This window comes from Passer montanus, unplaced genomic scaffold (assembly GCF_014805655.1).
Source record: "Passer montanus isolate IOZ18808 unplaced genomic scaffold, ASM1480565v1 scaffold164, whole genome shotgun sequence".
Taxonomy (NCBI): domain Eukaryota; kingdom Metazoa; phylum Chordata; class Aves; order Passeriformes; family Passeridae; genus Passer; species Passer montanus.
The window spans coordinates 454,924-470,189 of NW_024363605.1; the positions used below are offsets into that span (position 1 = coordinate 454,924).

At 39.9% G+C, this 15,266-nt stretch overlaps 1 protein-coding gene across 6 annotated transcripts in view; it reads right to left on the reverse strand.

Moving 5' to 3' along the window:
- The window catches only part of TMEM161B (transmembrane protein 161B), a 55,198-nt gene extending 40,653 nt beyond the window's left edge, over positions 1–14,545 (reverse strand). For 2 of the 6 annotated variants that reach the window (XM_039703543.1, XM_039703541.1), the window contains exons 1-2: positions 10,528–14,537; positions 2,920–3,023 (exon numbers count right to left, since the gene is read on the reverse strand). In XM_039703543.1, coding sequence (XP_039559477.1) covers positions 2,920–3,023; positions 10,528–11,064 — 641 coding nt within the window. In that variant the 5' untranslated portion in view covers positions 11,065–14,537. Of the gene's footprint in view, positions 1–2,919; positions 3,024–10,527 lie in introns of all 6 variants that reach the window. The other 4 variants (XM_039703544.1, XM_039703540.1, XM_039703545.1 and 1 more) reach the window with 3 other exon arrangements.
- Between the last annotated feature and the right edge of the window lie 721 nt (positions 14,546–15,266).

The window sequence follows — 15,266 nt, forward strand, 5'->3', positions numbered from 1 at the left end:
ATTAGTGTCCTAGGGTGAGGTTACCATGCTTGTATCGCCAGTCATATGTTCTGTTAATGCTGGATGTTATGTTCTGTGCCTTCAAGACTGGCTCTGAAGAGCCAGGTTTGTTTTGGTTTCTTATCAGCCTGCTCCCCCACGGCTGGCAGGACAGAGAGATGGGGCAGTACTTTTGCTTTTTGGCTTTGCATTTTGCTTTGCTCTTGCTTCTGCTGAGCTCCTGCTTTGTTTGTTAGTTAGTTTAGCTAAGCAGTTCAAATTTTTCCCTGGACTGTTTTTTCCTTTCCCTTCTTGGAACCATCCAAACCTGCTCTGGACTGGGACCTCGGAAACACCAAGAGCTTGCATCTTGTGGCTGCAGCAGCTATCCCCAGTGCTGGAGGGAGCGACAACAACCACTCCCAGGAGAGACTTTCTGAATTTGTCATCCTTTTCAGATCGGTGAAAGAGTGTTGTCATCTGGTATTGTTCACTTTGTGTGCTGGGGGTGTTTTGCCTGTTAAATAAACAGCTTCTTTCCACTTGGAATCCTTCCCAAAACAGTATGGGGGAGGGCCATGTGGGTTTGCTTTCTGGGGGGGGTGGCCCCCTTTGGAGGTTTTCTCCCAGATTTGCCCTAATCCAGGACAATTAGTTAAAAATTATGCAAGGCCTATGCAGATATTTAGGCTGCCAAATATTTCAATAAATCTATTTAGTTGCATTCAAGCTCTGAAAATAGCATTGATTGAAAAAGTTTGTATTTCTTAACAAATTTATGTAAATTGCGCTTCAAGATTAAATGACAGCTATTTATTCCATTAACAAGTAACTACCTTAAGTCTATCTATCCTAACAATTCTTTCAGATTTTGAGAAGTCCTTGTTTCCTTTTAACAGACTTCCCATAAACAGGCATCTTTAAACAAACTAGTCACTTAATATTTCTGTCTTTTCTGATAACATGTTTATCCTCCCTCCCATTTAGCAAGGGTTATCTGCAGTCATATTCAAACAAAGACACTTAAAAACCACTGTTGGAGACCAAAAACTAGTTGAAGTTTACTAACAAACGTTAAGGAGGAGCAGGTGGTAATTTTTTCTTAGACAGCTGGATTGCTTTAGGAATGTGCCTGTAGCTGCACACTTACACGTATAAAACCCTCTACCACCCTACCCACACAGGTCTGTCAAATATTGCTGGCAAAAAGACAGCACTATGGAGAAATGGGTTAGAAATAAAAGACAGTTTATCAGGTTCGCTAAAAAAATACCTGTTTTTCTTTCTACCATTAAAATTCTACCGTAAAAAAATGTGTTTCTTTCTACCATTAAAATTCTTGTTGCAGTGAATCTTCTGACTTATTTTTATTTCTAGAACACAGAATTATTTCTTACTCTTTATACAATTCCTGTATTCAGGGAATTATTCAGAGTGCCTGAAATTACAATGCACTAAAATAGCGACCAGATACATAAAAGAAAACTGAAAAGCAACAGGCTACTAACATGGAAGGCAATAATAAAATTCCCACTGACTTCAGTAACAGCAAAATTACCTAAGCACAAGTGCTGAAATCCTGCTTGAAGATCTTTGTGCATCTGCAGATTTATCAATCTGCAGATGCGCAAAGATAAATGGTGAAATGGATTTGAAAAATAATTAAACACACATTTTTCCGTATCGCTGGCACATGGCATGCCTTAAAACAAGGATTCAGTAATTGAAAACTTCACAAGAGCGAAGAACATGGGCATAATACTGACAAATTATTTTGCAAGAGCAATTAGATACTTAAATTTTCAAAGAAAAGTTTACATCAATCTTAGACATAAAAAGTACAATATGCAATTTGGATAATTGCTGATAAAAAAAGAGTGTCATGGTGACCTCTCACACCTTAAAAATACATGGTAGGCAGTTTCATATTGATTAGTGTCATGTTCTTTTTAGAGCACAAGAAAGGTGATTAACACCCTGCTATGGGTAACAGTGAAACTTCACACTACAATTAAGTGTATGATTCCTGTTTGTGTTATCCACGACAATTACCGTTTTCTGTTATATCTAACATACATCTAAACAACATTTACAGTCACTTTTCATTAGCAACTTGATGGGTGATGAAATCTGGAATATTAAAAAGGAACGAGCGGATAATTATGAGATGCAGAGAAAAAAGTCAGTGCAAAGACTTGTTCATAATCCTATGGAGTACATTATTATTCAAGGATAATAGAAACTTTCAGAAAGTAGGCAGTAAGGATTTGATATTCTCAAAATTTTAACAGTTACAAAAGACAGCACACTACCTGCTAATCGTACAAAGTGTTCTTCTTACCAAATGAAAAAACACTATCTATGATTCCTTTTAATATTTAACATAGTGTTTTATATTCAAAACAGCTAATGTTTTTCATTGTTATTATGGATACAGGGAATGCTCAGCTTGCAACTCATATCTGTTTGATCTACTGTCATAAGGAAGTAGTGTACTGAAATTTATATTAACCCTGTCCTTTGACATATTAAAAAGGAATAGAATTTTTAATAAATAACTAAGCACTCTTCATACGCAAGGCTAATCCAGGAGGTAGATTATCAAAAACACAGACAGTGCAGAGGAAAAGGAAATCCTTTTATTCTTCAGTATATTGTATTGAACTTAGCTTTTTAATAATAAAGGATGCACCTAGTACCTTTAATATAAGAGCTGAACAAAATTAACTTTATGACTGATACAATTAATAGCAACAAACAACTATCTTCTTTTACAGCAATACTGTCATTTTGCCTTGAGCCCACAAATCAGGTGTAACAATGCTCTGGTAATAAATTTAACAAAAGTGAATTACTTTAAAAAAATCCAAACAAAATCACTATGTTTTACTGTTACTACTCCGATGCACAATTGCATTACCATATTCACACTTATCTTACCTGCCACTACAGAGAAGCCAACGAGCAAGAGAATAGTGGGGTATGATCTTCTGTATGACACTAGCCATTACCATGGTAACCACCAACTGTACACTTATCACACCCTGTAGAGAAGTAAGTTAATAACAAGTCAGTATGTGTTTTAAAAAAACTGGTGAAGTATCTTTAAAAAAAAAAAAAGATAATTTAGTAATTAAGTCTGTAGAACAGCCATGATACAGGAGGAGTGAGGGGGCAGAATACTGAAGCATATAAAAAAAATCTCTGAAACTTGCTACAATCACTTACAAACTTCATCAAAGGGAAAAGGCGTTCTCAGGTCACTACAGCTAATCTCCCTCAAGAGATCTAAGATCCTCCCCCTCACAATACTGGCCTTATTATATATGTACAGACATTTCCTCTTTGTTTACCCACGTGTGGGTTTCTATCTTCTCTGATTAGTTGTTTTCAAGGACTCCTCTCCACATCATCCTCATCCTTACTTTACCAGCTCAGCCCACCACCCTTTCCTCTTGATTTGAGGGTCATCACCTCTTTCCTCTCTAAATCCTAGTCTAAATACCAGTTTGGCCACACTACTGGCAAAGATGCTCTCATCCCACTTGGTCAGGTGGATACTGTTCTGCCTTAGCAGTCCTTGCACCTCAAGAGAGAGTCCCACAGTCACATAAGCCAATTCTCTTCTATCAACACCTGATATGCAATGAGCTGTTAAACCTACAACTCTACACCAACTTTCCCCCTCCCTACCAGCAGTATAATCTTTTATCCTAAGTAATGTACTAAGGAAAGTGCATGCACTCTTTTATTCCTTCAATGCTTTCTCCTTTAGTAAAACACAAATTGTGCAGATACTGCTTTTATTAAAAAACATAGGCAGATTAAATGTTTTTGGATATACATTATTATCCATAATTCAACATGATTGAGGGCAACAGAGATAGCACAAATTATCCTTTAGATATTTATAAACACTTTCAATATGTTACTACATCTCATAAAAAAGTGCAATGTATCAATAAAAGGAGGTATTACTATTTATACTTTGAAGTAACACCTCTTGAGGGGGGTGTCAGATACCATCAAGTTTCTTTGGTGTTCGAGTCTCTTCACCTTCTCCTTCCTTGGAATTTCTACTGCTTCTACATTTTGGTGCCAACAACTCCTTGAGGTATCTCAAAAAGTAAAACCTCACCTTTGTTTATGTTCTATTTCACTGATATCAGGAGCTGTATGTATTTGGACACTCAAGCTTTATTAAGGATTATGTATAGTTCTGTACATAGATTACTCAACCCAATTCCACCAGCTCCCTAGCTAAGGGAGTGCACTCCTAACGAAAAAGTGTTACCAGCTGCATGCATAGTATATATGCCATACTTACATGACTAAATTGCTAAGGATGTATATACTCTTTGGGTACAACATAAACCACTTTAAAATCAAATATTTCTTCTGACCATCTCACACTAAGCTCCATAACCACTTCCACCCAGTGTAACACAGAAATCACTGTCCCTTCATCTAGCCTCTCTACTAAACCTTTAATCTCAGAATTCACTCTCTCAGGGTGAACTTACATTAATATTTCTCTAGAATAATGTATTTATTAGAAGCACAGCCTAATCAGATGCCAGTATGTCTCTTCATTTACTCCTAGAGCTTCCTATCTGTAAGGGAAAGAAATTGCCTTAAGACGAGAGAAGGGAAAAAGATGCAAATCAAGGCAGTTTTTTTTATACAGGGCAGCAGGTCCAATAGGTGAGATAAAATACTTAAAATTACTTAAAAGTTTACCAATAGAAACTAATTTCCTTACTCAAATAAAGGCTGCACATTGTAGTAGAACCCATGAGGAACAATTTCTCTTTGCCACTGAATGTCTTTCTGCACCCTATATACCCCTTTCATCAGAAATTTATAGTGCTCATTCCAATAAAGTTACTGATGTATTCGATAAAAATAGAAGCACTTACAAACCTTTCAGTGTACAAATAAAAACAACCTAGATAAAGTTTTAAGCCACTTGAAAAAAAAAACAAAAAACAACAACCAAACCCAAAACCCCAATGACATCTCTAAACTTAATTTTGACTTTGTGGAGGAAATATCCTAATATCCTTCTGGTATTTTTCTAAACTTTAAGCAATTTAAAAATGTATATACATCAATATATACACATACATGCCATATGTTGGCATTTTTCTCGATTTCTGAAGGTTAGTAATCAATCACAAGCAATATACTAATAGAGAAAAGCTGTCACAAGAAATTTTTTTTTAATCCACTAAATTAATCTTCCTGCAATCTACCAAGAACAATAGTCACAGGAACACATTAGATGACACAGTGAGTAAAAATAACATGTTATGCGCACAGCACGACTTTTTGCCAACTCTCTTTGTCTGGATGTGTTTACACTCTACTTGTAGGTTTACTAACACACTCCAGAAAAATCTACAACACCCCAAACTACCCCATATTACACCACTAGAACACATTTTCCCTCCATCCCCAAATACAGGGTTCCATTCAGGCTCTGTCTAGATCCAGTCTCCCCACATTTCTGAGTCTTCACTTGACACAAGTATCAGTTTAAATTCAAAACAACTCATTTCAGAACCACAAATGAAGGTTAGTTCCTGGTTTCCACCAATACCCTACATCCTCTATTTGCACACTCTAAATCGGAAGACACCGGATTCAGATCTTACTCAGAAATCTACAACTTTAAAAATCTAGAGTATGAGAAATAGAGTGATATGTGTTTGAGGAAGAAGATGCTCCATGGCAAAGCAGACACCACAGAGGGTTTTGCGGACCTCTCGTAAACAAACCCTGGAACCTACCACCTGATCTGTGTTGGAGTAATAAGCACACAAACAGTGACTGGGTTGACCCAAAACTAAGAGACACACTACTCACTGTTAAGAGATGAGGAACTGCTGCACAGACAAAATAAAGTGTCTGCAGTTAAAGTCTGTGGAATTGAAACCATTTCATAAGGCCTTCAACATTGATTCCACATACATCCATGTCCTCATCATGCTTCAGCTTTGCAGCTTGAAACTTGAAACCAACCTCAAGACACTAGAGAGAAAGGTCTGTATTCTGCTGATTAAAGACATTTCAGTCAATCTCTCTAATACTGGGAAGCATGGGGGCCAAAGCTGACTATGTAAGTCAGTTTTTCTGCAAAACACAAGATGGCAAGCAACCTCCTGCTCAAAAAGACTGAAATGGCACAGCCATGCAGCAACAACACAGTCTAATAAACTGCAGTTTGGCTGTCTCTCTGCCACAGAGTAAGATCTTTGATGAGAGGTGTCTCATAAATCTTGAGGACTGTGTTCACTTCCTGATCCTCCAGCAACCATGGCATTCCTATCTTTGTTTGAGTAACATAACATACTTTACATAAAAGCTTTAAATAAAACATAGCAGAGAACACATTAAGTGGTCCACAAGAATATTTTTAGCAGTTACACTAAAGCGAAGCTTGACGATTTCTTCAAATTGTTAGGAAAGAAATGGCAGGCCAAAAACGAAAAAGTCTAAGGTTGAAGTATAACCTGGACTTCGGTTTTCACTGTCTTTTATAGTACATACCTAGAGACAGTTGCTGATTAATAGACGGACAAAAACTAAGAATAAACAGTTAAGATAAAGTTACAATACTCCTATCTACACAGTAAGTGTACTTATAAAACACCAACAGCTATCTCACAGTAACAAAAAAAAAAAAAACACAACAAATTTTTAAAAGTACTTCTACCTAAAGAATATTTTTCTTTTCATCATTATATGATTTATAGAACATGAAGTACAAAGATAGACAAGGTTGATTGTATTATACAAAGACACCACTCCAGTCTCCTTATTTTGACCTTGCCCAAGGTTATTCCTCCTTACCTGTAGTAAAAGGGTACAGGTTTCCGTCTTTTCTTCCCTTTACCACCTATCTACCTATGACAAATAATTCAAATACCCAGCTTTACACAGGACTTTGAAACTACTTGTTCTCATACAGTAACCATCTCCTCCATTACAACATGAGGGCCTTGAGCTGAAGCCAACTGCCGTATGCACCACTACTGCAGTAGGCATACAACTGCACGACTGAAAACCAGCTGGTAAAATCCCCTTCACAACTTCACCTTCAGAAATTTAATGCCCACTGCTTACTTTCTGAAGTGGCAAGTCTTGTAAAAACAAGATTTTAACACAACTGTACTTGAGTATCCTATAGATGTTAGTACAGGGCATAACAATACCTTTCAATGATAGGACACAAACACACGAACATGGCTGTTGATTTTTCAAGTAAGAAACTGAAAAGGCATTGTAACAATAGTGGCCACCAAGATTTTTAAGAGAAAAAAAAAATACTCCTATCTCCTGCAATTTTAAACGTGCAATGGTATTTGCGAAGTCTGGAAGATAAATCCACTTTGAAATGCCATTTAATAGCTGACATATTATTGCTTTTGCTGTAAATGAGACCTTTTCCCACATGCAAATTTTTCTCCCTGTGTTTATGTCCATGCTAAAGCTCCAGCTTGCAAAAGCAAAACAGTGTTGTCCTGAAACATAAATGCAATTCAAAACTGTTTCCTAAACAGCAGAAAATATTATACAAGACAGCCAAAGAAAAGTGAGCTTGCTGTGCAACATCTTAAAGTGCATGCTTCCTGTGAAAAAGACTACTTTCACAGAATACCTATAGTCATTATGATAATCATCAATCTGAGCCAGTTCAAATCATGTGGTATGTAGACAACAGATATTCATACAGCTAATTTTGGACCAAGAGAACTCTTTTAAAAGATCAGATTGTTATTTTTTTTTCTATTCTCACGATCAAGGCTCCCCTGAATTAGAATTTTCACATACCTACATTGTTTACAAAAAGGATGCTAAAAGTGGCATGAAGAATATACAAGGTGTTCAATAATATCACCTAACTGCTCACCCTCACACAGTCTTTCATACCCAAAGGTCACTTCTCTCTTGACCACTGTCTTTCCACAGAATCAAAGAAGAGCCATAAACTGCTGTGTGGAAGGACTCAGATGTGCATGACTCCCTTTGAGACAAGGTCATTTGTTTGAAACCAAACAACTTTAGTCAGTGAACAGCATTTTACCTGACAGTCTTGCTTCATTTACCACTAAGGCTCTCTAAGTACAAAGATTACAGAACTAGTGGTCATTATGCAAATCATGTTATTGCTACAGAAATCTCATGGATGGAACAAGGGCATTTATAAAAATGCAAATTTCTCATTATTACTGAAGAGGCAATACAGACTAACTGTTGCAGCGAATACCAACATATATATATATATTATTAAATTATAAATAAAACTAGTTCAGAGAACTTACATATTACATAGGGAAAAGAAGGTTATACTCCATTATTATTTTTCCGAGATTAAAAAAATTTAATTTGCCCAGTATTTCCACAAATAAGACAAGTAGGAACTACAGAAGTTCCCACTCTATAGAAGACTTCCCTTTTAAAGAACAGGCTCTGCCATTACAGGAATCATTTCAAGTATAAAAAGTGAGAAGACTTTAACACCTCTGCTGAACAGTCTAAAACACCATGTTCTTACAAAGTATTAAGACACTTGCGCAGAGCTTAAAGTCATGGCCTAACTGGCACTGCAACTGAACAGAAGAGTTCTGACAGTCCCAGCCTGGCAGGTGTTGATGTTTATAACCTGATTTCTAGGCCTCCTGGTACAAAAAAAACTGATCAATGTTTCATTCTCCTGTTGCTTTGGAACTGGAAAATATAGCTTCCAAACAGCACAGAAGTAGACTACCATCTTTTGCCTTTGCTTATGTCATGGAATCACACACAAAGTTTATTTGTCCACACTGCCAGCACACAGTAAAGAAAACTGGACCTGATATTTCAATTAGGCAACACAAGCAAGCACTCAATTAATTTAAATAAGGACCTACACTGAAAGGAAAAACTTTTTTGTTTGCAATTTTCCAAATGTAGCTTCCCATACTAGACCACAGCTCTCATGGACTCCTACAGATGAGAGGAGCATCTCAAGGCCTTTTGAATAACCATTCTAACCCCTGCAGAAAAAAAATTTAAAAAAAGAAAAAAGGAAAAGACTCAATGAGAAAAAAATATAATTCCTTTCATATACAAGAATTTACACTATAAAAACTACTGTAGTGGAACAACATGATTAAACTTCTAAGTAGAGAACAGTAAAAAGGCAGGTTTTATCAAAAATATACTTGTAAAGTGCATTTCTTAAGACTTGGACCAATGAACAGACACTGGTGCCATAGCTAAAATCACATATTGACACATTCATACAGTCATATGGAACAGAAATATATTAATGGCACGTACAAAATAATTCTAATACCTGCAGACCCTGTTCCTTGTATCTCAAATCTAAGTACATTCAAGGCTAACACAATAAATCCCAGTGTTTTAAATGCTAACTAAGATCTAAATACAAAATTCAGCATATATCTATAGAGATATATATTTATATAATTTAATATTCATTAAATACTTAACCTGCTCTATTGAAGCAACATATATCCAACAAAGTTACATCATTAGTAGGAATTACACCAAACTTTGTTCTACTATGTTACAAGGTCATTTATTGTGCACTATATTTAGCCCAATAAATTGTAGCTGTGCTGAGATATTTCCTGTGAAAAGCAATTTGAGGTGGGACTTTTTTCATGAGATCCTCTCCCGCCCCAACTGTTCTGTGATCCTACAATACTCACATGCTGCCACAGTACACATGGCAGCTGTGACATGACCCAGAGCACCAAGAGTGAACTTGTGGCAGTGAATAACAAAGTGTCTGGCAAAGGTTTCTGGATATATCCAAGATCACATACACGCTCGGTTCCCAGAAAATTTAAGGAGACCCTTAAGACAGTTATAGAATCAATGCTGGAAAAGAACTTACGATCATCAAGACCAAACGTCAACCCAGCACTGCTACTGTAATCCCTGAACCTCTAAAACACATCACCAAGCACCAGGTCCAAACGTTTCTAAAACACTTCCAAGGATCGTGACTCCACCACCTCGCTGAGCAACTTATTCCAATGCCTGACCACCCAAACAATGAATTTTCTTTTTTCTAATGTCTAATTTGTATTTCCAATGTCTTAGCTTGAGGCCATTTCCCCGCATCTCACTGCGGGCACGGTAGAAGACACTAGTCCCCACCCCACTACAACCTACTGTCAGGTAGTTATAGAGAGGGAGAAAAATCTTGTGCATTTATTAAGAGGCATCCTAACCCCGTTACAGAGCACTAAGTGCAGTGGATCACTTTACTTCCCAGTGGAAAAGCAGCAGAGAGGGAAACAACCAGTGGGCAGTAGAACCGTGTCGATGTTAGATCGCGGAAGGTAGCAGACGCCGCGGTGTTCCGCTCACGAACGCCAATTACAGAGCTCGATGGTGTCAACTCCGCTGCCTCCCTGCCCCCACCCAACGCGCCCAAACCTCCGAGCTGTCCTAACAGCCAGGAACCGGGGCCTGAAACAGCTTAGCCCCGATCCAAGGGAGACGAGCGGACCCGGCCACCCCGCTCACCATGATGCCCGCGTCGGCCCCGCCAGCCGCCGCTGCCGTCCAGCTCGGCCCCACTCCCGGCACATAAATCCGCCCGCTCGCTGCTCCAGACCAGCGCGCCCCGAGGTCACGCCAGCAGCCCGCCGCGATCAAGGCCCTCCAGAGCTGTCCGACCAGCCGCCTGCGCGGGCGAGGCCGCGGAGCGCTGAGACAGCGCGCGACGGACAACCGCGGCCTCACCGCTGTACCCCCACCGGCTAGCGACAAGTCAAGAAGGTAGAGGCGCCTGCCGTGACGCACGGCCCGTGGGCCCCTTGGCGACAACCCTGTCAGGCGTCGCGGGGCTAGCCTGTCTCGGGCAGGACACCGCCGCGACCCCAACCACGTGATGCAGGAGGTCGCCCCGAGCGTGGAGTTTCCCCAACCCCCGACCTCCGCGTGAGGCACGGCACCGTCGGAGCCTCCGGTAGAGGAGTAGGGGGAGCGGGGAGGGGTCCGACACGGCGGCAGCGTAAACGGAGCCCGGCGGAGGAGTGGGGGGAAGCGGAACGTGCGCATGCGCCGAGGTCACATCTCCCTCTCCCGTGCCGACGTTGCGCATGCACAACGTCGCGGACTGAGGGCGGAAGGGTGGCTGGGCCTGTGCCAGGTCGTGGCCGCGGTTAGATGTACCCAGGGCGGCTCTCCGAGGAACGAGGCAGAGTCGCTTGGTCCGAGGGAAGTAGGTGTCCTCCTTGCAGAATAGCCAGTACTGCGTACCACCTGGATCTGTCCGAAGGGGAGACAGCTGGATAGTCTGTCCCAAAGGAGCACTGGGAAATAGTCGCGTTGCTCAACAGTTTTGTCGTAAATTTTGCGGTTTTAAATGCGTCACTGTGGTCCCTTATGTGTGAGCTGGAAACAAATAGGAGCATTCTGCTTGAATAGATAAATTGTATTTCTGTAGCAAATACTTAACATCTGTTTGTATTTTGTCAAGCTTTGTCTGCCTCCTGAGAATTCATAGAATCACAGGATGGTTTGAGTTGGAAGGAGCTGTATGGATAATCTCACTCCAAACCTGTACCATGTCAGGGACGCTTTTCATCAGAGCAGGTTGCTTAGAGTCCTGTCCAACCTGGCCTCCCAGGAATGGAGCATCCATCCAATTTCCCTGGGCAATCTGTGTCAGTGCCTTAACACCCTCACAGTAAGGAACTTCTCCTTAACACCCAATCTAAATCTCTCCACTTTAGTTTAAAACTGCTTGTCCTGGTCCTGTCACTATCTGCCTGCATAAAAATTCTTGCTCTTACAATGCCATCTTTAGGTGAAGGGGCTCTAGGTCTCCAGGAGCTTTCTCTTCTCTAGACTGAGGATTGCCAACTTTCTGATCCTGTCTCCTTTGCACAGGTGCTCCAGTTCTGTGATCACCTTTGTAGACCTCATCTAGACTCACTCCAGGGGGTCCATGCCTTTCTTGTGCTGAGGACCCCAGAGCTGGACGCAAAACTAGGGTCGACACCAAGACAATTACACCCTCAAATAAAAAAAAAAAAAGAAAATCCCCACTTGTGAGTTCTACCTTGCAATGGATTTCAGAAGGTCCAACTTCCAATGAAAGATACTAAACCTGAAACTAGCTTCAGTTTTAGCATAATTCCTCTGTGGGTAGTTAGATATCTCAAAAACATGCACCCAAATTACTTCCCCATGTCATAATTCAAAAGCATGCCTTTCCTTAAAAAGAGCTTTTCACTCTAACACAGAGTATTAAATATTTTAGTTAAGCGTCTGGTTACTTTCTTAACATTATTGTAGCTAATTCTCAACACAGACGTTGTCCAATCACCTTTGCCCCCTTCCCTTTATAAAAATCTAAAGAAGAGTAAATATTTGGAAAAATAAAGAACTATGCACAAACTGAGGAGACGGAGAGGAACCAACAACAAAAAAAGAAATATGCTTCATGTAATTAACAAAGTAATACTCCTGGAAAGTTTTTAACTAGCTAAAGGTGAATCTTTCCTCTGAAATACCACTTTTATTTTTGACAGAATAGTAATTCTTTTCCAGTAAAACAGAAAATTGAACTCAATAATCTGTTGTTTTCTGAACAAAAAGTTAAGAAATTAAGTTGCTTTTTCGTGTGCATGATCATTCATAATACCTCTAAAATAAGTTCATATGAACTATGAAAAGAAGAAAATATAAACAAGTTATAAGATTATAAAAATAACAAAGGCTAGGCCATTCAGACAAATTTCAATTAAAATCTGTTTGAATAGAAATTCCCTTTGAATAGAAAGGGAAATTGTGGTTTCTGTATATTTTGCATAATAGAGAAATGCTATTATATCAAGAAAAAAGTAGCAGTTCATATGGAATAAACAATTTATTTTAAAAAGTTTAATAATTCAGCAAAAAGTATACAAAGCTTTACATTGTGCAACTAAAAATTTCACCCAGAAGCAATTACGTTAAAAGAGGTAGAGACCTCGCTGTATACCCCAGCATGTATAGATTATCTTGCAACAAATTGAGTTGTCTACTGTGTAGGTGATACCTCAACTGCTTTCTTTTTGTTTTAACAACTACTTGGAGGATGACAAAAGAAAGTTCAAAAAATACCCTGTTCCACGCAGCTTAAAGAGTTCCTGCAAATTAAACATTATTTTTAAAAATTATCAAAAGCATGAAAAAGAATTCAAGATTTTTTTGGTTTTGACTTCACTATATTTTCATGGGGAAATATGAACTCATGGAGGAAATACCAAAATATAGGCAATTTTATGAGATTTAAGAGTAGCATCTGTTACAACACTAGTTGTTGGGGGTGGGTAGGTTTCTTTATTTTTTTACTTATAGATTTTTTTTTTCCCATAAGTTGCTGAGAAACTAATTATTGGGTACTTATGGGTATTGAAGAAAAAAGTGGCCAGGGTTGGGAGAGGAGTGTAGCATCTGGCTACACTTATTTTTCTCTGGGATGTTCTCTCCAAGGAGAGAGATACCGCAAGATTTGGGGCAGATAAAGGATGGGATTGGGCGCAGCTGGTCTCACTCTCTCTGGGTTTCAAAGTAGGATGGTCACATCTGCAGCTTGGGGAAAGGAATTCTCTGCCACCACCATAACCCAGATAGGAGCTGCCTTTCTTCTGCTGCTGGACCCCATATCCCCTGCCCTGCCAGGATGTCCCACAGGTTCAACTACTGCCATGGATCTTCTGATACATTTCGTCCACCAGCCAGGGATTTTTGCGCATTCCTGCCATTCCAGCTTACTGCTTCCAAGAGTCCTGCTGGGGCACCGGGATCGACTGGCCCAAGGGGTTTGTGCAGCAAAGCCTTTCTTCAATCCCTTCCCATCTGGGCCAAGCCGCCATAGCAGTGTGCTCCCCGAGCTCGCACCACAGTGCCCCCTGCAGCCCCGGGGGAGTCACTGCACCTGCCCTGCCCAGCGGGAGCCACCAGCGCCCCTGCCAGCCATGACCGGAACTGCACCAAGGGGAAAGTGCCTGCGGCCAAGAAGGCTGGGACTGGGGTTCTGGTTCTGTTTCTTGTTAATGTCGTCGTTGTTGTTTTGTTTGCCTTGTTATACATACTAGTAAAAAATTGTTACTCCTATCCCCATATCTTTGCCTGTGGGCCCCTTAATTCAAAATCATCATAATTCAGAGGGAGAGGGTTTACATTCTCCATTGCAAGGGAGGCTCCTGCCTTCCATAGCAGACACCTGTCTTTCATACCAAGACAGATGGCACCCAACATAGGGCCCAAGGGCATTGAGAGAAAAAGGGTGACAAAGGAGTGACAGTTCTTGAGTAACCTGATTTGTTGTGTGTATAGAAACCTTGTTAAGTGTCACCATGTGGTCTAGCTTACCCTGGTTTGGGTGGTATCTGGTCATGGCTATATTTCTCCCATTTGCAGCTCCTTATCTAAATTAGTTACATGGGGCATTGGCAACATAAGGCCTGATGTTAGCTTGTTGGCCATCAGCATTTTTTACATTAATAACAATGGCAGATAGGCCTGTAGTAGAGCCACTCAGCCTCATGATTCCAAAACCTGCTTGAGTGAGAGACCATGACTGAGGCCAAAAAAGTTGTGAAGTTATAGTTACATCTGCTCCCATGTTAATCAAACCTGCTATTATTGTGGTCTCTGGATATGTCCCTTGGCTGTAATAATGCAGGCCTTTTCCAGGCATGGATCTGTCACTTTTTTTGTCCTAAATAGTTGAGGTGGTCCTGTAGATTCAAGACCTCCTGTACTATGAGTCCGATTCACTGCAATTGGAGCAAAATTCACAAAAAGAACAAGTTGAACAATACAAATTCCTTTTTGAATAGTAACAGGGGGTTCTCTAACAGATACCATTGCATGAATTTGTCCCACATATTCAGAATCAATGTTGCCTAAATGTACATTAATACTTTAAATAATATACAAATATTGAATACAATACATTAAATACACTGATGATAAAGGTTTTTAAACTAAGTATTTCATTGTTGCAATATTCAGTAATGTTCCCTTTAGATTTTTTTTTCTACTGTTTTTTATCAGACTTTAGAATCTAAAGATTGTTTCTTATTAAATTTCTAAACTTTTCAAAGGGTGAGGGAGGGGTCGAGGTTCCTCTAGGTGGAGAGGCAACACAGAGCTCTGAGCGGCTCCCAACACTTTTGAGAGTACTGAGAGAGGCCCAGGGCAGCCATCAGCCGAAGAAGGGGAGGGAAACGGCACAGGACGGCTCCAGCCCTGCTCCCACAGAT